General features: G+C 44.3%; 1 protein-coding gene across 1 annotated transcript; it reads left to right on the top strand.

Annotated features, from left to right (window-relative positions):
- Positions 1-237: 237 nt before the first annotated feature.
- On the top strand, positions 238-27,538 carry LOC310996040 (protein phosphatase 1D-like). The gene is made up of 8 exons (XM_083985311.1): positions 238-533; positions 1,181-1,672; positions 6,936-7,164; positions 16,207-16,331; positions 21,864-22,045; positions 22,717-22,941; positions 26,186-26,925; positions 27,252-27,538. Exons 1-7 carry the CDS (start codon positions 362-364, stop codon positions 26,579-26,581), a joined length of 1,821 nt encoding a protein of 606 aa, XP_083841437.1. The 5' UTR covers positions 238-361; the 3' UTR covers positions 26,582-26,925; positions 27,252-27,538.
- The last annotated feature ends 247 nt before the right edge of the window (positions 27,539-27,785 follow it).

The raw sequence follows: 27,785 nt of genomic DNA, 5'->3' as shown, positions 1-27,785 counted from the left end.
AACATACAACATAATATATAACAGCATTTTAGTGGGATAAAATCTATGTAGCAGTTGAAATGACACTTAGTTAAATAAAGTTTAGGAGCAGGGACCACTATGCTAGAATGGCTAGAACCAGTGCGCTAGGGGGCAGCACCAGCAGCTGCGTGAACCTTGACGCACTCACGTACCGGAAGAAGAATACGCGAGATGACGTCAGCGCGTCGGAGCATGCCTACTACGCTCGAACATAAACAAAGGCAGGACGCGGCGCTCGTACATACTGAACTCTTCCGTTGATTTAAACGTTTTATATGCGAACAACGGGCAGAAATTTGGGGAAGTGACTTTGACTTTTATTTTTTATATTTCTGGAGCGATGGAAAACGCATTACTGATGCGAGTGAGTGTGTTTACCGACCAGGGCGGCAGGAAATACATGGAAGACGTGACCGAGATCGTAGTGGAGCCAGAGCCGGGAGAAGACGAGTCGACGTCCGGGGAGCCGGAGGAGGAGGAGAGCGGGGAGGGAGAGGGAGAGGCGGCTGAAGGTTCGTTTTATTTTTAAAAATCATTTTAAAATACAAAATACAAATTCAATTCACAATATAGGCTACAGTAGACATGATCTTGTAAAAAAGGGTAACCCCAGAAGCTTCTGTAGCTTGTGAACGGGGGCCTAGAGACATCAAAACAACAATATAGTAGGCTATATATTATGACAATAACAATTCCTATTTCTAACCTACAATCTAACCTAACCCTAACCATCTAAGGCAATTCCATCAGTACAAAGAGTTTGGTTCAACACAATAATGACATAATATCAACACATCAGGCACAGGTACATGAAACAAAAAACAGCAAGCTGAGCTTGATTTAGACAGAATTTAGCAGCAGTTTTTGTTTTAATCTTTTTTCTTTTTTTTTTAATAGTCAGTGATGCAGACTCTTTAATCGTGCTCTCAACCTCATTCCAAGTCTGTGGTCCTTTAACGGTCACACTAAGACTTGTACATTTTAGTTTCCGTCTCTTTCCCTTTAGAAGTTGTTTTCCTCTCGTGTTGTATTCATGAGTGGGTAAAAAAATGGGATGGGATGGCAGAGTCTGTCATTGAGTCTTAATGCTACACCATACATCACACAGGCATTATGGAAAGTGTTACATTCAGTGAGTTTCAGAAGTTTGTAACTGTAGAAAAGAGGATCAGAGAAGCTGTTCCCACCGACGACGACGACTCGCCACACCGGACTGAGGAGGGAGAAAACACGGGGTGTGCGGAGACCAGCGGCGAACCAGAACCGTTTGAACCGGTTCGGACGGAGGATGAAGCCGATGGAAGCACATCATCATCATCATCGGCGGCTGCAGCGGTGGAGGAAGAAGAACCGTCGTCCTCCTCCTCCTCGCCGGGCGGCGAGAGTCCAGACAGCCGGGCGGAGGAGCGGCAGGAGGAGTTCGCGGAGGAGCGGCAGGAGGAGTTCGCGCCGAGCCGTTCGCGCCGCTCCGTGTCGTTCTTTGCCGTGTTCGACGGCCACGGGGGTCGCGAGGCTGCCCAGTTCGCGCGAGACTACCTGTGGGAGTTCATGAAGAAGCAGCGCGGCTTCTGGTCCGACTGCGACCGCGAGGTCTGCGCCGCCATACGGAAGGGCTTCGTCGCCTGCCACCACGCCATGTGGAAGAAGCTGCGTGAGTTTTTCAACCAACCAACACTTCACATATAAAAAGTCATGAGCAGGAACCAAAACCTCCACAAACTATCACGGGGCTGCAGACTAATACCTGTTTTTACTAGAAACGCAGTGACCCCCCAACTTAAAGGGATAGTTCACTCAAAATTGAAATTGCACTCATTATCTACTCACCGTGGCTTCTCTGAGTTACAGGGGGTCTCGGCGTAGCAGTGCATGTCCATATGACGGTTGCAACTGTCTTCGTAACAAAAAGACACACCAAAAAACATCCAAATACCTCCATGCTGCTCGTATGTAATGTCCGTTTTGTATTGAAGCCCCAAAATGCGAAATTGTCCCGAAAAAAATTCTATATTTCAAGCTTGTTTTGTAGCGGAAGCTTCTCGAAGCTCCTCTTCCCGGTTTGGTCAAATTTGGACGAACTGGGAAGAGGAGCTTCCGCTACAAACAAGCTTGAAAAATAGACTTAGGCCTATATAATTTTTTTTCTGGACAATTTCGCATTTCAGGGCTTCAATACAAGACGGACATTACATACGAGCAGCATGGAGGTATTTGGATGTTTTTTGGTGTGTCTTTTTGTTATGAAGACAGTTGGTATCCATATGCAACCGTCATATGGACATGCACTGCTACGCCGAGACCCCCTGTAACTCAGAGAAGCCACGGAGGACTCTGAAACTTCTCCCAGCCCTTAGTCCACATGAGGGGGAGGAGATAATGAGTGAAATTTCATTTTGGCTGAACTATCCATTTAAATCAACTTGCAAAGGATATATTCACATTTCCTTTTCATTCATGATCCTCATACACATCGGTCTGACACGAGTCGTCCTTTTCACATTTCACCAGTGATAAAAAAAAACAAAAAAACAAGCAAAGAACAAAACAAACGCAATTTTACTGGTTTTACATGCACGAGTAGATTAAAAATGTACTCAAAATGCCCTGAGCCCTGCAGCCAGCTATCAAACATTAGCCCTGAATTTACCAGAATATTCTCCCCATTGGGACATTTATCTTTATAGAGTCATATATTTATCATATAATCAGTCGTTATCTATGTTCCTATGCAAATAAAAAAAGTTGTGGCGGCAGTATTGTTGGGAAACAATAGCAACAGAGCAAACAACGTTAGCAGTAGCCGCCTAAAACAGTGTAAACACAGACAACTCTGTTTATGTGAAGCTGTGTCCACGTGTTGTTGTTTATAATTTAATATGTGTTGTTTTCTTGGAGTGTTTGTGTGTTGTTACTTATATATAAACACACAACCTATTGAATAGTGTAGTAGCCAGTGTTTGCTAGGTGACACAGACAGCCGGTGTGTGTGTGTTTAGGTGTGTGTATATGGGTGTGTGTGTGTGTGTGTCTCTACTCTGGATATGTCCGGACAAGTCAGCTGTTTTACAACCGGTGTTTACACACAGTGTGTGTGTAGGAGGCGTGTCCAGTCTGGGCCTGGGTCTGACCCCAGAAGTCACAATAAATAATAAATACACATAAAACATTAAACTTCTTATTGATTCCGGTTGTGGGAAATCAACTTGCAGCAGTAGAAGCAGAGACATACAGGACAAGTAAAGAATAAAATATAAAGACATTCTCTATGTACTAGTACACTTATGTACTGAATTATTTAAATAGATGAGAAAAACTAGTTGCTTGATCAGAAATATTGCACAGTGTGGGTCGGCATGAAATAGTTTTGTAGTCAAGACCGAGACCAGTTCCAAGACCGTCACTGTATTCAGTCCCAGTCCTCATAATAATAACCATGTGTCTTGATATTTACGTTATTCCTCCTCAGCCAATAAGAAAAGATGATTTGATGTAAAATCTAATCCATATTTAATGTGAACAACGTTTAGCAGAACAGCAGAAAAGCCACCAGACTTGCATAGTTTGTTCATTTTAAAACATTTATTTATTGATATGTGGTGATATCTGATGACCCGCGGCCGCTGGTTACGACTCTCTGACCAATCAGCGGTCTGCAATGTTTACATGTCACATTTTAGTACCGCTTCACCCGTTCTGGAACCGCGGCAGGGCAGGTACTAAAAAAATAGTACCGGGTACTAGGGCTGGGCGATATGGACCAAAAGTCATATCCCGATATATTTAGTCTGAATATCGATATACGATATATATCCCGATATTTTTCCGCAAAGTGAGTGCAAATGTTCAGTCAAAGTTAAAGCCAAATATGACAAGTCACAGGTAGTTTTATTGAAACCGGCTATTTCACTGAACAGTTGCAAAATCAAATGAATAAATAATAAACAGGTTTCTTCATCTGGTTCATGAATAAATGTTCAGCTGCTCAAATAACAAAATGTAAACAAATACTGCCTGACAAGAGTACCTTTTTTGAATTCAAAGTAATGGAGTAATGGATTTTAGAAGGCGTGATTCCATAAGGCCTCTTCTAAGATCAATGTTAAAAGTTGGCTGGAAATTTGAAAATATTGTCATTATCATGTATAATTTATTATAAGACATAAAAAACTATCAATTTTCTGCACTAAAAACTAAAAAACAACAACTGCCTTGTGTCTCTGTTAAAGTGTAGCGTTATTTCTCAGAGATTTTTTTTTTTTAACCTGGAGTCACGTGACGTGCCCCACGTCTTTTCCGGTCAGTCGTCATGGAAACGTCACGTGACACTCACGGACCCACGGTTTGGACCAGAGTGAAAACAAACGTGTGTAAACCATGGATGTATTATATTATCTTATGGCGCATTTCCACTAGCACGGCTCGGCTCGGTACGGCTCGGCACGGCACGGCACGGCTCGGTTTGGTTGTGTTTCCATTACAACTGAGTATCACTAGTACCGCCGTGACGTCATTTACACGTCGCCGAGCAACGCTCTAAACTCTGTAAATATATAACTTTAGCAACATTTGAAACATTTTCAGGCGAGAAAGTAGTCGTTTAGATCCCCAACGTGTTGAAAATCTGACAAAATACCAGCTGTTTACAATTTTGTTTCAACGAAGTCGGCGTTACTAAAGCTAGCCGTAGTGAGCAACGCACTTCCGGTTATTTTCACAAAATAAAATACCCGTTGCCTTTTATCATAAGGAAAGCCATTACGATAGAATTGGTGCTTTTACTTTGAAAACAGGAAGTGAACCTACCCTCGCTGTAGCTAGCTTTAAACCGCCGTTTTGACTGCTCTCGTCCCGTTAACGGCATTTAACAGTTCAATATGCCCTACCGGAGAGTCTTGCCAGCTCTGAGATCGGCCTGGTTCATTGTAAAACATTTATTTATTGATGTAAATGTGGTGTTTTCTGTGCGTACAGACCCCAAGGCAGTGCTGCTCTTCTTTCTAACCACAAACAAACTGCTGCTACAGCCACAATTGTTAGATTTCATCAATGAGACCAACATTTAAGAGTTTAACCAGCCGGTGGTAAACCTCTAAAAGCCATCGGGTAAGTTAATTAGCGGTCGTTTTCTCCTCGGGGTGACGGTGGTAGGCTGGCCGGCGGAGCACGTCAGGAGCCGGGCTGCTGCCTCTGTGATGTCGCGGTCGCTGCTCGGACCTGGAGCTTCACTTCTCCGAAAAACATCGGGGCAAACTTCTAAACAGCCGTCGTTTGGATAAACTAACCGCACATGGGGATCTAAACAGTTACTTTCTCGCATGAAAAAATATTAAAACTTAATACAGTCACGTAATAACAGAGCCAGTCTCAATATTAGAAATTCTCTGGTAATAACAGGCTTCAGGCTTCAGCAGGAACATTTCTGTTGTCGGTCGTCGCTTCCAGTGACGACACTCATCGGCCAATCAGTGGAAGGCAGTCGGCTGACGTCACGTTTTAGTAACGCTTCGGCTCGCTTGGAACCAGGGCTGAGGTGATACCAAAAATGTACCCGGTTGCAGGTACTGCGTGCTAGTGGAAACACGCAATAGCGCGCCGAGCCGTGCCGTACCGAGCCGAACCGTGCTAGTGGAAATGCGCCAATAGATCCATGGGGTAAACGCGAACCTTCCGAGCTGAACCTGGTGACAGCACCGCGGCTCACAGAGGTCTGGAGCTCTGACGCTGCTGCAGGGGACGACGTGCTAACGGCTAATAACAGCTAACGGCTAACAGCTGTGCTACAGCAGCTGACTGAGCCTCTAGAGCCGCGGCTCGGCTCGTTAACGGCAACGAAGTCGACGTGGACTCGGTGCGACTGCGTTCCTCTCGGTCAGCTGGTGAAGCAGCGGTCTGATAAGCATGAATAAAATAGGAGGAGGAGGGGCGGTGGCGCGGAGCGCGGCGAGCAGTGCAGGGAGCTCCAGATCACACAGAGCTACAGATCACAAGGATCACAGCCACATTTGACCTATATCGATATATGCGATATGGTCAAATTCCATATCCCATTAAAAAATATATCGATATATTTTTTATATCGATATATCGCCCAGCCCTACCGGGTACCAGGTTCCAGGTACTTACGTATTGGATACGCAAAAAGACCAAGTTGAGTCGAGTCGTGCCGGTACCATGTAGTGGAAACGCGGCTTTATTGAATTACATCACAGAAACCATAGTGAGACAGAGACATTTGTGATTAAATACATTTCAAAAGACGTCACTGCAGCTGTGGTCTTGATGGTCTGGAGAAAAAACATCCAGAGTCCGAGACCAGACCAAGACCTTGAAGATGTGGACTCAGGACCGGTCTGGAGTAACACAACACTAGCATGAATATAAGTAAATATACAGCTTGTATGAACTGAGCAAAGTAAAATATATAAGAATAAATTATGCAGAAGAATGAAACTTTATCAGTACAACTAACTGGGTGAGGTAATGGAGCTTGTGCAAAGGTGGCACATGAGAACAGTAGTGCAGATAAATAAATACAACTATTCATGTGAGTATTTATTTATCTGCCTGCCACAAAACCATCCATGCACTGTGTATGAAGGGTGCAAAAATACTCAGTTTATTATTCATTTTATTATTATTATATCCTTGATTTAAACTCAGAGATGTATTGAGGAAGCGGCCTCGTTTACAGTATCGCCGAGACAAAACACAAAACATTTGAAACGTACAATAAACATCGATGAAATATGAAATGAAACATCTAATTAAAAACAGGAGAAGTTGGAGGTAAAATAAGATGCAATTATGGATTTAAAATAAATTGTCCTAATGATACAAGTTGGTAAGTTTCAGATGGTTTAGATTAATGTTTGTAGCTTTGTAGATAAATTAATTTTCCTTTTTTAATTCCTCAGCTGAATGGCCGAAGACGCTCACGGGCCTTCCCAGCACGTCGGGCACCACGGCCAGCGTGGTGGTCATCCGAGGAAACCGCATGTACGTGGCCCACGTCGGGGACTCGGCGGTGGTGCTGGGCATCCAGGACGACGACACGGTGCCGTTCATCAGAGCGGTGGAGGTCACGCAGGACCACAAGCCGGAGCTGCCCAGAGAGAGGGAGCGGATCGAAGGCCTGGGGGGGAGGTGAGGTTCCAACACGCTGCTGCTTCATAGAAATACAATAGTAAAAGAATAGTTCACTCAAAATTCAAATTTCACTCATTATCTACTCCCCCTCATGTGGACTAAGGGCTGGGAGAAGTTTCAGAGACCTCCGTGGCTTCTCTGAGTTACAGGGGGTCTCGGCGTAGCAGTGCATGTCCATATAACGGTTGCAAATGGATACCAACTGTCTTCGTAACAAAAAGACACACCAAAAAACATCCAAATACCTCCATGCTGCTCGTATCTATCTCGCGAGATTTGGACGGACCAGGAAGAGGAGCTTCCATTACAAACAAGCTTGAAATATAGACTTATTTATTTATTTTCGGGACAATTTCTCATGTTGGGGCTTCAATACAAGACGGACATTACATACGAGCAGCATGGAGGTATTTGGATGTTTTTTGGTGTGTCTTTTTGTTACGAAGACAGTTGGTATCCATTTGCAACCGTCATATGGACATGCACTGCTACGCCGAGACCCCCTGTAACTCAGAGAAGCCACGGAGGACTCTGAAACTTCTCCCAGCCCTTAGTCCACATGAGGGGGAGTAGATAATGAGTGAAATTTTGAAATTTCAATTTTGAGTGAACTATTCCTTTAAAGTTGATGATGTGCTCTGGTGTGGCCGAGCGCTTCCTGCACTGGAAAGAGAGTGTTTTTGCAGCTTGTCCCACATGTCACTGACTGCCCAGAACATCAACCACCACAACTCTCCCAAAAAACAGAAAACCAGAAAACCAGTTCCTGTCAAAACATGTTGTGATTCTTCGGCCACGTCGAAGCAAACTGTTTTGTCTGATGTCGGAAAAGTCAGAGTAAACCCAAAGATGCAGCACCCTGCAAAAGTCTTGAACTTCTCCACCTTTTGTCACGTTACAACCACAAACTTAAAGGACAATTCCAGGTAAATTCAACCTGGGGCTGTAGTTTCCTAATATTTTAGCTCTAACAGAATGAATGTTTAGATTTTCCTGTCCTGCAGTAGTTCTGTCTGTCCCTGCATCGCCACAGCAGCGTAGAATGGGAGCAGACGGATCTTAGGCTGTTTACATCCCACAAAACCACATTTTTTTTCCACAGACAACGTCAGATGTCTTCAAACAGACACCGAGGGGTTTGTTCAATTCAAGAAAGACGACCTGTTTGTAAACGGAGCTGGAATACGAAGTCTCGCGAAAGTTTGATTAGATTTTTTTTAGGGATGCGCCGATTGTGAAATTCTGGGCCGATGCCGATGTTTAAAATAACAACTTGGCCGATGCCGATGCCGATGTTTTTTCTTTTTGTTATTCATTCCGTCTTTGGTGCCACAGAAACATTACTGAACTATTTTAAAAGTCTTTCAGCTCTTCATCACATTATTATTTAATGAGCACAAATTCAGTTTGACAAATTTATGAAACAAAAACAACCTTTAATGTCAATTTTTTAGTTGACATAACTACAACAACACTTACAGTGGAGTTATAAGTTAGAGTTAGTATTAGAGTTGCTACATGGTAAAAGTAGTTACCAGGAAAAGTAACTATAGCATTACTTTTTTTTTAATAAAATGCTCAAATATGTCAAATTACTTAGACTTCTCTCCCTAACCTCCTTTATCTGCAGTAACACAGGCACAGAATGATGAAAGGTTTTTTTTCCAAACGGTTGATGAACTAAAAATAATCTGTATAATGTAGGCCTACACTGAAAGAGGAACTAAGCAGGATTTCTCCCGTGGCTATGCTACATTTTTACCTCAATTAAAAAGCCCCAGAGTGATTGTGATAGTTAACTACATGACCTGTGACTGGTTACAGTGAGAACGGAAGCTCTCTGCCTTCACCTGGCGTCTCTCGTTGTAACATCAGTGTAGTAGCTACCTGGCCGCCCCGCGGTGTCCGTGTCCGTGTCCCAGCTCTTGTCTCTGTGGCACCGCGACACAGACGCACTGCGTAACGTAATGTTTAGAACAGTTACGTAATCCACCGCTCCATTTATTGATTTCTCGCTGGCTTCGTTGTAAACACATACACGTGGCGTTTTAAGGGGTACAGAATGAAAGTATTGCTTTTCCATAAAAACATTTTTTTTAGTCTGAATTAATATTTTTAATTTTTTTGACGGGCTCGACAATGACTTTCTGTCAACGTTCTGTAAACATTTGCACCTGCCTGTAGCCGACACGTGGCTCAATTCTCCGCTGTTTTCCTGCCTCCTCCCGGTCGTATACGTCTGTTTCCAACCAAGCCTTTTTAATAATCAATCGGTGGATCAATGGATTATCATATAGGTGTATTTGTGTAGTCTTATCTGTCATAAACACGTTTACTGTCGCGGACTCCCGGTGCCACCGAGAGTCTCCTTTTTTCTTTCTTTTTTTCAACTTGACGAGAGCAGTGACAGCGGAGGCTCCGAGCGCAGGTTTGGTTTTCAGCAGCGGTGTGGAAGCAGAGAGCCTCCACTCTCCCTGTAACAAGCTACAAGTAGGGCTGGGTACCGAACTTCGGTTCTTTTGTGGCACCGACCGAAACGCTTCGATAGTACCGAGTATCAAAACATGCCTCGTTTTTTGGTGCCAGGTTTCGATACCCAGAGGTTAATCACGTGATCAAGATGCTGTCGGTGATCAGCTGTAACATTACGTGGTTGGACATGCAGGGTGAACGTCCTCTTTTACCCGCACATGTCTTTTACATCCTGTCCAGGGCATCCGGGTTTGTTTGTTTTTTTTAAATATAAATTCATTAAAACGTCTGGTTTTCATTGTTTTTCATGTGCTTGAATTGACTGGCGCTTTGCACAGAATGCTCCGGTATTTCGTTGCGATTGACGTAATTCCCGAGAGACTGCCTCTCTGTGCGGCTCCGCGACGCACACATATGATCTCGGCTACTTCATGTTATCAGTCCCTCCTGCCTCTTTCTGTCGCCTCTGTATTATATGTGCGGCTCCGCGACGCGCACATACAGAGGAGCAGACGTCGGAGCAGCGTTGCCTCTGCCTGCAAAACACTGGAGCGCAAGTGTAGCTGTACACAGGGGCGGACTGGACATCTCTGTGTTCTGGAGGATCACAACACGGCCGGCGGCCACCATGTCACCGTTTTGTTTTTGTTTTTGTTTTTTTAAATAGGCCTACCTGACAGCAATGTTTAGGAACAGTTGTAACACTTTTTGCATTTTCCCTCAACAAATCAGAAACCTTTAGCCTTAATATGTCAACTACAAAAAATATGTAGGCCATTAAAGTGGTTTTAAGTAATATTTTCAGGGTGCAAAATTCATCTAAATAAAGTGACCAGTGTTTCCCCCAGAAAATGTGTTAGTTAAGGTGGTGTCTGTCCTGTTGGCGGGGGGGGGGGGGATGTGCGCGCGCGAGCGGATCGATTGATTGGCGAGGGGGGGGTGTGCCGTATTAAGTTTCGCTTTCACCATGCGCACTGCTGTTATGCGCTTCTCTGTGGTGTGTAGAGCAGGGGTCTTCAACGTTTTCCAGGCCAAGGACCCCCAAACTGATGGAGAGATGGAGCGGGGACCCCCTACTTATATACAGTATATTGTATAAAATTGTGTTTTATATTTAACTGGTCCTGTAGTGCCATACAGGGCCGTTGTATAGGGGAGAAAGGTGATGATCATTATAGGGGCCCAGCGCCCAGTAGGGCCCACAAAAACCCCAGTAGTCTAATCTTTGTATGACTGAATTATTCTGCATAAGACCCTGACTGATATTCATAGTAATGCTGCATTAGCATCAAAACAAAGTAGGCTAAATAAGAAATGATAATAGATACGTAAAAGTGGAAAAGTCAGGGGGCAGGGGCCCACTTTAGTATACTTTCAGGGGGCCAAGGATTCCTAGCAACGGCCCTGGTGCCATATGCCAAAAGTACCATGTTATGAACTATAAATCACGCTTTTTTTAGGAGTTTGGCTGGTCTTGGGACTTTTCGAAGGGACTTACATAAAAAAACATATGCCATGCCATCTATGATCACAACAGGTCACAACTACGCTCGTGGTAACTGAACACTGCTACTGCACCAATGAAAGAATTACTAAACCATAAAAAGACAGAGAAAACAAGGCAGTGTTTCCCCTACTTTGTTTTTTTCTCTGGCTTTTTATGCATTTATTTTGAAAGGGCAGCTGGAGAGAGACGGGGGCGCGGAGAGAAAGTGAGAGGGGGGATTGACACGCAGCGATAGGACTGTCGGAGGGTCGCTGCAGCGGCCGTGCTCTACCAAGACCATGACGCTCGCGACTCACCCCCAATCGTCAGCGCCGCGGTCACCGGGGCTGAGAACTTGTACACCGGGCGCGCCGTGTCATGTCTCGGTTCCACGGAGCGTTTCAGTGACGGCCTGACGCTGCTGCATTGTTGCTGCGCTATGAGCAGACGTGGCGGCGCGCGTTAATGTCACCGTCGTGTGTGTGTGCTGTGAATATCGCTACATTTTTATTTTTTTAAGACGTTAGTTTAGGCGGCAGCTCTTTGTTGTTAAGGCGGCCGCCTTAACAGGAAAGCGCTGCGGGAAACCCTGAGTGACTGCAATGTAGTTATAACACATACCAGGGTGATCTACCTGTTGACCCTTAGAAAAGCTGCTGGTTGAAATAGAAAAATACAACTCAAGATTTGTACCGTAATGTGAAATATAATTTAAATTTTTTTAGAACTGATATGATAAAATTGGTATCGAAAAAAGTATCGTTCAGGAACCGGTATCGAAGTGAAGGTATCGGTATCGGTACCGGTATGGAAAAATTTTGATTGATACCCAGCCCTAGCTACAAGTCATTTATTATGCTGTTAATGACGGTAAAAATGAAACTTAAGGTAAATATCCCGCATAGACCTCCTCCTGTCTGTCCTCTGATCAGAGCGGAGTCCCTAGCAACGGCCCGTTTTACCTAGCAACGGTCTGGCAATCGACTGCTGGAATTCTTTTTCTGTTGTTGTTCTGGTAATTCTACATATTTAACCTTTAAGTTTGATGGTGCAAGGAGGGAACAAAGCCAAAATGGGCTCGTGCAAGAGTTCCACCCCTTGTTGGGTTGACGTCTCAGTGTGTTTACAGGTCGTCTGAAGCTCCCGTCCTTTCGTAGCAGTGAGAGTAAATCTGGTTGTTGTTTATTCTACCTGTAAAGATACTGAGCACCTCAACTTGACTCTCACGCAAGTCATACAACTGGTTTACATCAAAGCAGATCCATGTGACCAGTCAAAGTCCTACAGACCGGAATCCTACTGAGAATCTGTGGCAAGACTTGAAAACTGCTGCTCACAGACGCTCTCCATCCAATCTGACTCAGAGCTGCTCTGCAGAGAAGAAGAACGGGCACAAACTGCAAAACAGCTGCTGGAGACAAACCCCTGACCTGCAGCTGGAACTAAATATTGACTCAGGATGAAGACATATGCACAACACACTTTTCAGATCTTTATTTGTAAAAAAAAACAAACAAAAAAACAACCTTGAACACCCTTGATTAATTTTCTACTTTGTGTTAGCCTGTCACATAAAATGCCAATGAAACACATTTCAGTTTGTTGTTGTAACGTGACAAAATGAGGAAAAGTTCAAGGGGAATGAAAACTTTTTGTACGTCTTTGAACAAAACAAACCCAAGCGTCAGTCTGTCAAACAGTGTGTTCATTCTCATGACTCAGCTTTCCCACTAACGCCACAAAGAATTGATTGTGACTGAGAAGAATCTGTTTCTTTTACAATAGTAAATCAAATGTTATCTGCATCGAGGGGTAATCTACTGTTTTACTGTCTGTGGCATTTGCACTGATAAGATGAGAGTGATTGGCTCCTGGATGGTTTATTCTCACATGACAGGGTAAACTCCATGGTTTTAAAGGGTTTTACAGCTGTGCAGTAAGTTAGTTATCACACTGATTGATTCAGATTTACTGCATAACAAGGTATTTAACTGGTGTGTTTAGTGTCGTCTTGTTTTTCAGGATGTCAGCGGTGGAGAAGTTTCGATTTTAAAATCATGATAAACCAAAGTACAGTCATAGAATCACTTATCGGTTTTATACCCTGATGGATTTGTGATTAACTTTAAACATGTGGGAAGAAGCAAAGTGAAATCTCTCTACTCGACATGTTAACGCTCCCTGTGATGCACCGCCCAGCAGAAAGGTGCAGAAAGGTGCAGAAGGTCAGATAGATATTATTATAACGAGACCGTACTACACAAGCCACAGTCACTGATTTGTCAGCGCTGGAGTAAAGACTCATTTGAACTGGAACATAGAAGAAGCCCTTTAACGGTCTTGATATCATTATTATTTTTATTATGGGACAGATATGTAACCACAAGAAATATCAGATTTATTCAGATTCAGATTCTAACCAAAAGTGTTTCTCAGGACAAGTGAGATAAAAAGAAGATAATAAATAACCTATAACTTCCATATTTAGGAAAATAAGTATATTTGGGTGAAAACGCAAAGATGCCTGATGATTAAATTACATCCTGGACTATATTAATTATTATTATATTGGCTGTGTGGAGTGACATGTCTTTATTTTCTCTTGCTCAGTCAGCGATAGCGTCACAGAAAAACACAAAAACACCAGAAATACACACATTTCTTCAACACATCAGATACAACACAGGGATATATATTGGTCAGACTTGGAAATCTGACAGGTTTAATATGTAATAGGGGTGCACCGAATGGCATTTTTTGGCCGAAGCTGAATACCGAATAAAATCAAAACGCTTGGCCGAATAACCGAATAATACCAAATACTGAAAGTGGTTATAAAGTTTTTAAATAAAATGTTTTTTTTTAACTTAATTTTCAAAGAAAGTAAATGTTTATTGACTATTCTGACAGTTTTTGAATATTCCAGTTGCCGTTGCTCATCAAAAAAACCCAAGTGTCTTTTAAAACAGTGGTTCCTAACCTTTCTTGGTCAGATTTTTTTTAATTCATCAATTAGGCTGCTAGACATTTCAGGCGACCTCATTTGAATTTCAGGCGACCCCACGTGGGGTCCCGACCCCAAGGTTGTAGGGGTGTAACGGTACACAAAAGTCACGGTTCGGTATGTACCTCGGTTCAGGGGTTGCGGTTCGGTACGGTTTCGGTACAACAGACACTAATTGAATGTAAAACTAAAATCTGTCTTGTGTTATAAAAGTTAAAAGAAAAAAGAATACAAAATAAAACAAGTGCATTAGGAGTGTTATAATGCCATTCATTAATTCTAGAGGAAAAAAAACGTGCACTTGACAACTGGCAACTATTATTCGAATTATTAAATTATTATTATTAAAAAATATTATTAAAAAAACAAAACAATAAACTGACATCAATGTTGGTTTACACAGTTAAATTAGACTAGCAGTTACTTTGGTGATGTTTCTGGTCCTGTCTGTGTTCATAAAACATATTAGGCAGCTACACGCACATCCCCCAAAAAACTGAAGACTGGGTGCTGGACCACCAAGAAAGACACAGGTAAGGAAAAAAGGAGACCGCACACTAGTTAAAAGCTCCCGTGACAGTTTAATGTCACTCACGTTTCGGGCGTCAGCCCTTCATCAGACAAAATGTGTCTGATTATATAGGCCTATAGTGTGCGGTCTCCTTTTCTCCTCACCTGTCTGTGTTCATGTCAAGAGGCTTAAAAGCTGCGGGATGAGTTGTTGCACACAACTTGTCTTTTTACTTGCACCAGTGATTGACATATCGGGTTGAACATGCGCTACGTGTTTGATGCGTTTCTAGCGACGCACCGCGCATACGTGAAACATCGCCGACGGACTTTGTCCGGTGGTCCAGTCGCGAGCATGGATGTATTATGGTCGCGAGCCACCGCCGCCGCCGTTTGTTTCATTGAGAAGCCACAGTGACATGAATGAAGCAGACAGCTCTCCTCCTCTAACTTCACTCTCTCATCACTTCTCTTCTTCGTCTGCTATGACGGCTGCAGGCAGCTTCGAGGCTCATTACCGCCACCTGGATTCGAGTGAGGACTCGACTTTTTTTATTTTATTTTTTTTTTAAATATTCATTCAGACGTATTCGTTGTGTGACTGTGTGCACCGAACCGTGACCCCCGTACCGTGACGGCACGGGACGAATACATATACCGTTACACCCCTACAAGGTTGGGAAACTCTGTTTTAAATAGACGTCGGCCACGGACGGAGTTGGCGACATGCTGGGACGAGGAGCTTTCGTTTTAACTGCTGCAGCCGTCTCTTCCTCTCGTACTCAGCATGTTGTTGTTTGGTTTTTAAATGATTAATTAAAAGGCGCGTTCCTACAGGAACGGTCCCCTCACTCAGTCCTCTCAGTGGCCGTGTCTCCGCCGCAGACAGGACGCACCGGCACCGGGCTCTTGGAGACGTGCAACAGTGCGTGCGGTCGCTGTGCAGCTCCCCCCCCCCCCCCCCCCCACTGCTCTTGTTGCTGTTGTTTTTCCAGCAGTAGGAGTCACCTACTAATAAAGCTCCATGGGGTTTAAGCTGCCGTTTCCATCGTCGCGCGATCGCGTATTTATCAGACTTTTTTTTTTTTTTTTATATTCGGCCTTGCTTTGCGCTCATTCCACCGAAGGCCGAATGTTGCTTTTTTGCAATATTCGGCCGAATATATTCGGTTACCGAATAATCGGTGCACCCCTAATATGTAAATTTCGACTCAGAGCTCCATTTACGATCATGAAATTAAGAAGCTTCAAAGTGGAGGAATGTTTTTTGTTTTTCTGTGTATCGGTGAAATTACGTTATTGTATCAAAATATCATGGGTTCAGTTGCACCGACCAGATGCAGCAATGCAGGTCACCTTGATTCAACTAATAGTTTAAACTGTTTTGTTTTTAACAGATTAATAATTTATGACAGTGAATGTGTCATCATTTGCAGCTGCATTTGTTTATTAGTTCCAGCCCAGTTTGCCCAGTAAAAGTGAAGATTGTGTTGTCATTCATTGGTCCATCACACACCCATCAGGTCTAAAACTGTGTAAACGTTTTCTGTCCTTGTGTCTGAAACAGTGTGATCAAGAAGTCTGGAGTGAACCGGGTCGTCTGGAAGAGGCCGCGGCTCAGTCACAACGGGCCGGTCCGCCGCAGCACCGTCATCGACCAGATACCGTTCTTAGCTGTCGCTCGAGCGCTCGGTAAGAAAAGGTTTTTAAGGCGACACACTAACAGGCAAAAACATTGTTATTTCATTTCTTGCTTCCTCATCATGTCTTCTTTCAGAATAATGCCATTTTCCTTGTAGCAGCAAATTGTTAAAGTACGATTGACAATAACTATCTATGGAATTTTACAATACAAGTCTTTAAAGGCTGTTTTCTCAAAAAGAGTTTTTTCTCAGACTCTGAGCTAGAAATCTCCACTTCAGCAGCACTTACAGACACCAAACCTTCTTTCTATATTCTGAAGGTTTTTACAGAGGGGTTGGTTCATATATCATTCACAGCCCGATTTAACATTTATTTCCTAAAAACAGGGTGAAATCTCATTTCTTAGGGCTGGTATTTTCTCATTTACTGAGTGATAAAAAGAGATATCCAAAATCCCCTCTGTAAAAACTTCTGACTCTAAAGGTGCATTCACACCGGACCTTTTGTCGCTGGCGACAAGTTTACATATTAAGTGAATGCAAACGGATGACTGAGCGATTAATCGCAAGGCCCGGGGCAAGGAGAGAGACCTCCTACTCCAAGAAGAGGTCCGAGCAGGTCTGGAGAGAGACTGAGGCCCCATCCAGACGAATCCGTTTTTTTTGAATCCGGATAAATACTTTATCGGATCGACCTCGCGTCCACACGGATACGCCGTTTTCAGGGGGTGAAAACGGTATTTTTTGAAAACGGGTCCCAGAGTGGGAAAATCTGAAAACGCCGCCCCAGCGTTTTCGTCTGGACGGCCAAAACTGATTTTTTTTTCTGAAACGATGATGTCATACCCCCCGCCGCTCTACCTGTAACCTGAGACACACACACACACACACCGCTGCAGCAGCTACACACAGACAGTCTATGGACGTAAACAACGGCCGACTACCATCGGGTCGCTCAGACGCTGCAGCTGAATCACGTCTGTTTAATCATCACTGATTGTCATATTTACTCTGACACGACTCCCTGTCAACATTTAATCCCATGTCTTAAGTGTTTGTGTGTGGCAGCACTACAGCGCCACACACGCTCCACACAGGCCTGGAGTATGTACTACAGCGTTTTGGGTCGTTTTCAGTGGATCCGTGTGGACGCAGATATTTCTGAAAACACCGAAAATGCCGTGTTTACGGAGATTTTTTTCAAAACAATTAAGAAAAAGATCGGATTCGGTGAAGCCGCGTACTCGTCTGGACGGGGCCTAAGTAGGGCAGTGGGACTCCGGCAGCAGGGAGCGTGGACAAGCAGGGATGTGATTTTTCTGGATTTATCCGGAAATCCGGATTTTTAGACATGAAAATGCGACCCTCGTAAATCATGCAAATCCGCTTTTTTTTTTTAGAGTGGGTGGGGGGGGGGGTAGGACCGTCGGAGCGCCCGACCGCCATTATCCACCATTTAACCCACACAGCCATAGGTGTTGATATTGCCCCAACCATTGAGCAGTAACGTAAGAAGAAGACGTAGCGCGCTGACGTTACTGTGTTTACATTTAGGCTACGACGAGCATTAATTCTCTGTCCGAACCCGTTAAAAAAAAAAAAGAAAAGAAAAGAAAAGCCCGGCCTCACCGAGTCATATTCTCGGTGCAAACCCGGCTCGAACCAGCGCGTCCGGACGGGTTGGGCCGTCCATGCTACTTATTAGAGCCCAAAACAACAGTCCAGAGAGCCGAGGGACAGAGAGAGACAGTGCAGCAACAGGTGTGTGTGAGTGTGCGTGCGTGCGTGTGCTACCTGCTGTAAAGGAGCTCTGCAGCCACAGCTTCCCACTGAAACTGAACTCAGAACTGAGTTCAGTTTAAGTTTCATACACTCCAGCCATTCTTGCCATTACAATGATTTATTATTTAGTTAAGCAGCTACAAAAAATATTAGACATGTAGCACACATCTGGCTGGAAGGTCTCAATGGTTCATTAACTTTTTTCCATCATTAAATATTAAAATGGAGCTAAGTAGCTACTGCATGTTTGTTTTCCTTTTAAATAAGTTCAATATCAAGTGGTAATTCCACCTGCCATAACTGGCTCTCTCTCTCCTGTCTCTCTCGCTCTCAGACACATTGAATTATCAAAATGATGAAGATTATGTCACAGTGTGTGTGATATTCACAACACACACACACTGTAATAATATCTGCACCTATTGATTGACATGCTGTTTTTGAGGTTTTTTTCTCCTTAAATTAATTGTTTTCTGTTTGTGTATATACTTTTAACTCATTGAGTGCCAACCACGTAATTTCTCGTTTTTCGTTCCCATGCGTTGAGTGCCAAAAACGAGATTTTTCGTTTTTTGCTTTTTTTTTAAATTATGAAAATAGACACTTTAATACACATTATATGTAAATTTGGGGACTCTACGACGAGGAGAACTGAAATAGATGACGATCAAAGTCACATGACAGCTCATGATCTGGAAGTTTTTATCATAACTCGGCTTCTGCAAACGGAGTTCTGCATGCAGATGCAGCGCAGCTGCTCCGCTGCTGCTCTGCTCTCACCCGCGCTGCTGCTGCAGCAGCTCGGAGCAGAACCAGGAAGCTCTCAGCCGACAGTCCCGCCCGGTCTTCACCTCGAGCAACACCGTGTCCTCCCCAAAGTCCCCCCGTGGTAAAATCTGATGGTCTCTGGGCCAAAGCAGACCGGCATCACCGACCCGTACCACAGCAGGACCGCGACCACCGGCGGGACCGGTCTTCCCGAGCCGCGGTGGCCGACTGACCCTCACGTTCCGCGGCTAGAGGCTGTGACACGGCACGGTGCGTATGTGTTATTGTTGTTTAGTGGCGCCCCCCCCCCGCCCCCGCTGGTGGTTTTGTGAATAGAACAACAACTGTTGTATATATTTATCTTATACGAGCCCTTTGATCCAGAAATGCGAGTGTCAGAAGAGCGACAGACACAAACAGCGCACCTTTCATAAAAGACGCTCTATCTCCTTTTCTAGAAAAAAAGGAGGGATTTTGGTGAAACCCAGCCATGTTTAGCTTGACTTTTCTCAGGAACGGAGGCACGTAGAAACAAACGGTTTGTGGTCATTTGAAGCATAAAGTTAAACCTTTCAATTGAGCTGCAGTATGTGTTGGTGGCAATAATATAGAATACACTATGGCTCTACATAAAAAGTCAAAAATGGTCTAAATTGCCGGTACACTTGACTAAAACTTTGGAAAGGAGCGCGGCACTCAATGAGTTAATATAAAGTGTCAAAATTATGTCATTGTGTGTAATGGCTGCACTGTTGCCGTGTTGCGCTATGGGTCCATATAATTTCCTGCTTTTTTGTCCTTGGCCAATCACATCCCTGACAAGGTTGGAGAGCGCGTTGCAGCACACAGTCACCTGGTCAAACATCATAAAGGCAGACTTCCATCACGTCTGGATCCTGGTGCAGGCAGTCTATGATGCCCTCCTAAGCCCAGTAAACCTTCACACCTGGGGGAAGAGCTCCTTAGAACACCTGCAGCAGCTGCCCAAAAGCCCTGGCTGATACAGTCGCTGGCGCCATGGCCAGGTGCTCAAAGCAGTTGCTGAGAGTATAGCCACAGCCGTCGGTACCAGCAGACACCATCGCGCTCATAATGCCACGTTCACATGGAGTCTGGCAGACGGTAAACGGCAAATGCCGCTGGACGGAACGGTAAAAACAAACAAACTGTCGGACGACACGGCACAACGGCAAGGCACGTCACCATGTCGCTATGGCAACGTCAACATACTCGTACTCAAACGTCACGTTCGGTTGAGGATACGGTCGCGGCAGACGGCAAAAGTTAAAATATTTGAACACTTTGACACTGCCGTTTGCCGTTGCCGTCCACGGTATTTTTTGCCGTGCTCTCCCATCGTTCTCTTGTCCACTAACATGGAGTCCGGCATGCCGTCTGCTGTTCACCAGACTCCATGTGAACGCAGCATAAGACAGTCCCCTTCCTCAAGGCCGAGAGACCTCGGCCACGGCCACAGACCACAACAGGCCACTTCCACATAGCCCCTGATTGGCAGCTGCAGGTTGACCTGCGAATCAGAAGAGTTAAAGGGGAATTTCAGTTTTTTTGACACCTGGACCTTATTTATAGGTGTAATTATGCTCACAGACACTTGTAGTGCAGCTTGGAGTCCTTCAGACGTTATTTAGATCCAACCGATCATAACCGCAGCGCACGGGGGCCACGGCAATGCAACCTCTACATAGGACATTATCGGCCGTAAAACTCGCTCATTTCACCTACATTTTGTCATGAATGGCCAGTGTTATCATCACAACATAAGTTATCATCTTAAGAAGCTGAGGTTCCCACAGCACATCGCACCAACATCCCTCTGACCAGACATGATAATAACATCTGAGGCTTCAAAACACCCGATCATGCTGGAACTAACCGAGCCCTGGGAAGAGCGGATCGAGGAAGCCAACGAGAGGAAATGCGAGAAGTACCAGGAACTGGTTGAGGAGTGCAGAGGCAGGGGTTGGAGGACCTTCTACGAGCCTGTAGAAGTCGGCTGCAGAGGCTTTGCAGGACGCTCACTCTGCAAAGTCATTGGTCGACTGGGCGTTACAACTGGGCGGCCAAGAGCGGCGTGGAGCGGTGCGGGATTCTGACTGCAGCGGGGACTATCATGTCTCTGCTGCGTGACACTGTGAGACACCGCCGGTGAACGCTGTAGGACGGGTCCCACTAATCGTTGAAAACAGCAGTGATATGTGCTTTTACGTCGAGTCTCCAAACCAGAAACGCCTGGAACAACATCGGAAAAAGTCGCTCTTGACAAGGAAAAAAAAAGTAGGGACCGGACCTGCCGTGCCATGTAAAAAAAACACACACACACAAAAAAAGAAAGACAGCGAGTGGTGTCACGACTTCCTGTATCTGGCCCTTCAAAATAAAAGCCCTATAGCTTTTCATATACAGTTCAGTCATATTGATTTTGACTTAATTTTGACAAGACACGGCTCCAAATGTTTTTTTTTGTTTTTTTTCCTGCGACCAATCGACCAATGAGATTTTGGTCTGCTAATGTTTAGCCCTAGTATTCTGTTTCTGAACGGTGAAGACACAAGCCAATGTTTGGTAATGCCACCTGAGGCTTATGTCATAATTTTTAATTAGTCACGGTAATACCGTATACCGCGGTAAAATGTGGAGGAAGTTTGAAGGTATCAAATTTGGATACCGCCCAAGCCGAGTGTCTGTTGCAAGACCCGAAAAACCCTATGACCCCAGGAAACAACACTGATGATGCGTCCCAGTGCATCCAGGAGATGTTTGTTAAAGAGATAAACTTAGGAAGTTTCATGGTGAAATCTGTTGGTTTAAATTTTAACCCCATTCACCTGTAGTGTCTCACCTTACTCATCATGGGAATCTCTGTGACGTCCCGACAGTAATAAACAACTAAATATAAGACAATAAAACTCTGAAGCAGTTATTATTTTGACCAGAGAAGGAAAATGTTGTTTGTGTTTGGACTGAATTTTATTTTTAAGTAAATTGAAAGTGTTTATCTTCTCTGCACAAGGTGACCTGTGGAGCTACGACTTCTACAGCGGAGAGTTTGTGGTTTCCCCGGAGCCGGACACCAGCGTGGTGACCCTTGACCCCAGGAAGCACCGCTACATCATCCTGGGCAGCGACGGCCTGTGGAACATGGTGCCACCCCAGGAGGCCATCTCCATGTGTCAGAACAACGACGAGCTGATGGTGAGCGCTAGGGATGGGTACCGAGAACCGGTTCCAAAATCGGGTACTATCATGGATCTGCTCCGTGACACTGTGAGACTGACCGCCGGTGAGCGCTTTGGGACCGGGGAACGGCAGCACCCGCTAATCGCTAATAACCCGAAAACAGCAGTGACACGTGCTTTCTCGCTTTTGAAAAAAAAAGAAAAAGAGAGAGACCTGCCTGCCGTGTAACCACAACAACAACAACAAAAAAAACTGACAGCGAGTGAGTGTCACGACTTCCTGTATATGGCCCTTCAAATTAAAAGCCCTATAGCCTTTCATATACTGTTCAGTCATATTGATTTTGACTTAATTTTGACAAGACACGGCTCCAAATGTTGTTGTTTTTTTCCTGCGACCAATCGACCAATTACATTTTGGTCAGTCAGTGATTTTTGCTTGGTCGACTATTTGGGGGCAGCCCTAGTAAGTCATATTATATTTATTTACTTTATAATTAATATTGGTATCGGAATCGGTAATCGAAAAGAATCGGAATCGAAATGAGGAATCGAAATAGGAATTGGAATCGATGAAAATGCAAACGATACCCATCTCTAGTGAGCGCCACTCGTTTCAGTCTCCGGCTGTGGACTGACTCTGTCCACCAGTGTGGTAACAGCCCTGTGTGTGTGTGTGTGTTTCAGGCGCCGTGCGGAGTGTCGAGCGCCCGGCAGCTGGTCAGCCACGCACTGCTGCGCTGGCGCCAGAGGATGCTGCGCGCCGACAACACCAGCGCCATCGTCATCGCCCTGCAGGAGCCCGGGACGCCTCAGGACACGCTGCACCACGAGGAGGTGCTGCTGGACCTGGCCAAGGTGTCCCAGTGTCCCCCCACCTCGCTGTCCCGCGCCGACACTCCTCTGCTTCAGGTGAGGCCACGGAGACGAGGACGCACTCACGCTCCTCCTCTCTTTTCTTAGGATTATTCTTCAGTGTCTGTGTTTTCAACCCGTCTGTTCTTGAAACGTGAACGTTGAGCTGGTTGGAGGTGGAGAAGAAAACTAAAGGTCCCACATTCTCTTGCACTCGCTTTACTATTGATTTTTCATTCCTGAAATGTCAAACTGATTTTATTATTTGTTTGTTTATTTTAAAAGGACATTGCACATTAATAACACCAGCGTGGATATAAATGCACCGGAGTCAGTTGTTGCTTCTTTTCATCCGCTGTCCCCTGGCAGGTCACACAAAAGACTTCATTGCAAAGACACAAAACACAGAAGATAAAAGCAGACACAATAAACGACAAACGAAACAAAACAAACAAAACAAAAAACTGGACAGATAAACGAAACACAGAGACAAGGAGGTACAATAAAGTGCTGTAACAGCAGTTAAAGGTGCTTTACATTACAAATTGCGTGAGTTACATATCAATAAAGATCAACAGTGAGTGCAAGTTTGATTACGTTTCAACCTTCAGATGTGTTTTGAAGAGGTAAATTCATGCAAAACTGCAGTTTTTCATCAAGCAGTCTCTGAATTTCCCTCTAAAACAACTCTGTGTGGTAACGTTGTGTTATTATCTCATAGCGTGGTGAATGTGCAGGTCACAACTTGTCCACCAGAGCGTTGTGGAGTTGTTGGATTGTGTATTTAATGAGTTTGATGAGGGAAACAAAGAAATCCCATGAGCCTCCGTAGCGTAGCTCTGAGCACTTCACTTCAGTTAGGCCTGGGACGATAATCAATAAATCAATTAATCGCACGATAAATGAAAATGAACTCGATAGTTTTTCCGGCCTCGATAAATCGCCATGTGCATGCGCACGTAAGTTTTCCTGGTCTCTTGCCTCGAACCAGGCTGGATGACAAGAGGCTTCACTCTGTGCATCGGTCTCAGCACCTGGGCCGTTTGTTTTGCAGAATGAAAGGAGTGAACCCTCTTTTCAGTCATCCAGGATCTTTGTTTCCCAGAATGCCTTTTGCAGCAACCGGCAGCGCCAGAGCGATCTATCGCTCTGGGCAGCGCTAGCTGTAAAGCTAAGCAGCTGAAAGCTATTTTACCGTAATTCTCGCTACAGCGCTGTTAACACATCACTTTTTAAAAGTTTTAATATTTTTTCATGCCAGAAAGTCACAGTTTAGATCCCCAGTCTGTGGTCAGTTTATCCACATATCGCCTGTTAGGAGATTTCCTCCGACGTTTTTGGAGCTAATGTGGTAGCAGCGAGCAGGAGGAGCAGGGCTTCCCACAGACTGCAGCCGTCTGCAGCAGCTCACGGGCCGGTCAACCTCCGTCATTGGGGGAGAAAACGACTAGAAAACTTATCAGCGGGTTTTTAGAGGTTTACCGCCGGCTGGTTTAATAGTTTTTAGGAGATAAATGCTAGTCTCATTGATGAAATCTTACATCTGTGGAAGTCACATTAGTTTGTTTGAATGAAAAGTGGAGCTTCAAGTGTGTAACGTTATTGGACAGAAGAGCTGCACTGCACTGTTTATTATGTTTTGTTTATTTTATTTATTTAGAATAGTAGCTATATAAGTTCTTGTCATTCCAATTACAATGGTTAAAATATATATACTCATGAGAAATAAAAGTTTATTGCATTTAAAGCAATACTTACCGATCTGGCATTTCACTCAGCACAGCACAAACATTTGAAAATCAACAGCTCCACCTCCCTCACAAGTCCCACCCACCTCTCACTCCTGCTGCACCTCCACGAGCCCCCTCCCTCCCTGCTGCATGCGTTGGCATGGCAACGGTAAACAGAACAGGAACGCGAGTGAAACAGGAACAACACAAACAAACACAACACCGGAGTTTTAAACCGTATAAACGGACTCAGTGATGATGACTGATGAGTTTTATAATAAACTGTTGTTAGCCTACTGCTACTGGAGACGCAGGGGAAGTGATTGTTACAGATTACAGTTCTCAACGAGCCGGGCTGGCGGCCGGACCAGCGCCACCTGATGCGCTGGTTCAGGGCCAAAATAAATCCAGACCGAGCCGAGTCGAGCCGCGCCGGTCCGGAGTTCAACCGGGTCCGGACCGCTGAGAACTCACAGAGCTAACAGTAGCCTAGCCGTTAGCACAGAGCTAACAGTAGCCTAGCCGTTAGCACAGAGCTAACAGTAGCCTAGCCGTTAGCACAGAGCTAACAGTAGCCTAGCCGTTAGCACAGAGCTAACAGTAGCCTATATAGCTACTAGCCGTTAGCACTGGATGCTTTATAGACACATGTGACGTCCTGTGTTTACGTATCACTCGGGGCTGATCACTATCAACGTTACAATATCAGACATGAAACTCCGCGACCAGCTGCGGCTGCAGTTATTGGTCTTTTAAAAAACTATTTATTTCCAAAAACCTTCTTTCTAGTGTGTTGTGACTCTAGTCTCCTCTGCTCATGTCCTGCTACTGCTCTGTCAATAAGCGTTCTTCCTGGTCGGGAGGGGGGAGAGGAGGAGAGGGGTGCACAAAGTGATTACATATTAAGTAGGTTCGGTCGCACGTCAAATCTTATTAATCGGACCGAATAATATTATTGGTCAGACTTTTCTCAGAATTATATGAGAATGAAAAAATGATGAGTTTTTAACCCTTTTGGATTTCTCTTACATTTTAATGTATCATCAGATTATTAATAGCATTTTAACTTAGACAAAAAAATTGCAAAAGTTCCAGAAAGGAAAGTATTGCTTTAATCGGACCGAATAATATTATTGGTCAGACTTTTCTCAGAATTATATGAGAATGGAAAAATGATGAGTTTTTAACCCTGTTGGGTTTCTCTTACATTTTAATGTATCATCAGATTATTAATAGCATTTTAACTTAGACAAAGAAATGTGCAAAAGTTCCAGAAAGGTAAGTATTGCTTTAAAAGGGTCTACTTGCATTATTATGAAATATTATTAGGCTATATTAGTGGTTAATTTGTTCTCAAAAAAATGTGTCAATAATATCGTTTATCGTCAATAATTTGTGGGACAATATATCGTCCAGCTAAATTTATTATCGTCCCAGGCCTAACTTCAGTTCTCAGACGGACCGACCCAGACCGGGTTGTGGTTTCCTTCACTGTAAAAGTTAAAAGGTGAATTGTGTGTATTCCATATGTGTGTTATAAGTGAAGTTAATCACCGTGTGTCCTCCTGCAGCGGCCTACGGAGGAAGACTCCCCGTCGTCCGTGTGCGAGCTCCTCCCCACCCTGGAGCGACGGGACGGCCTATCAGGGAGCAGCAGCCTGTACCACATGAGCCTGTCCGACCCGTTCGCTCTGACTCCGCTGTGTCCCAGTCCGTCTGACAGGACAGCCGGCAGCCGGACGCCCGCCAGCAAAAGAACTATTGATGGATCACCATCGTCATCGTCATCACCATCGTCATCACCATCGTCATCGTCGTCGTCGGGCCATTCGTCTAAGAAAGCCCGGCACAGGACTGCCGACAGGCCGCCGCTGGTCCAACACAACGCAGAGAAGAAACAGAAGGAGTCCAGCAACGTGTCGCCCATTCTGCAGCAGCACAACAAGACCACAGTGTGTGTGTACTGAGACACACACTACACACACACACACACAGATCCGCCTGCTGCCTCCCACTCTCATCCTCATCTCCAGTGGCGTTCCTAATTCCTGCTCCGGATGTTTGCAGTTCTCCTCACAACTGGAACCACAGGAGAGACTCGTCTACGTTCATCAGCACCAGTAAAGTTTGTTCAACTTTAAAAAAAAATTCTGTTTGTTTGTTTGTTTATTTGTTTTGGAAGAGCGTTCATTTTCAGAAGACCAACCAACTCCGCCTCTTTCTGGTTAACAGTTGTAAAGAAGTATATGATGATGATGATGATGATGATGCTGGCGTAAATATTATGCATTTTATAGCTGCGTGTTGAGAAGTAAGTCAACCTGTTCATTTAAAACTAAAATATATATTTTTTATATATTATTTTACTGTGTAATAATTCAAGTCTTTTAGATGAGCTCCACCACAGCTTTCATCTCCTCACTCTTCCCAGATACCGTTGTGTGCACACCCTGTGTTTAAGCATATTTCTGTATTTTTATTATTATTGTTATTATCATATTTAATCACTGGAGATTTGTCTTGAATATGAAGGTGCTGCTACAGTCACAAACCAGTAAGCTACTATACTGTGTATATTTATAGATAAATATATGTAATAAGTGTGGGTAGCATGTTTCTGTTCCCTCTGTCTGACAGATCACATCTGCCCCCGTCACGTTTCCAATCAAGGACGTTGGTTTTTAAAAGTTTGAACTGCACAAAGCATCTAAAGGGAAAACTCCACTCCTGCGCTCATCATCTTACATCTGTGTGTTTCTGTCTGAACGTTGCGTTTACGGAACGTTCGGTTGTTTCACAGTTCATGTTTCTGTTTTTTGTTTTTTTTTGTAACACTTTACTTGAATACGTGTTCATAAGACTGACAAAGCACCATCATAACCACAACATGACACCTGTCATAAACATCAATGAATACTCATGACAGCTGTTGTTAAGTGTCATTCGGTAAGTTATGTCACTTTTGATGCAAAGTTGACATTGTTTGAGATGTCCTTGTTATGACAACTTGACATAAAGACAACATAACCTGTCATAGCAGACATAATTGCCAAACTTTAAGTTGTCGTAACAAAAACATCTCAAACAGTGTCAACTTTGCATTAAAAGTGACTAGGGCCCGACCGATATGGATTTATTAGGGCCGATGCCGATAACGATTATTAGGGGGGG

Source organism: Trachurus trachurus (assembly GCF_905171665.1).
Source record: "Trachurus trachurus genome assembly, chromosome: 13".
NCBI lineage: Eukaryota > Metazoa > Chordata > Actinopteri > Carangiformes > Carangidae > Trachurus > Trachurus trachurus.
This window is presented reverse-complemented; position numbering and strand designations above follow the sequence as displayed.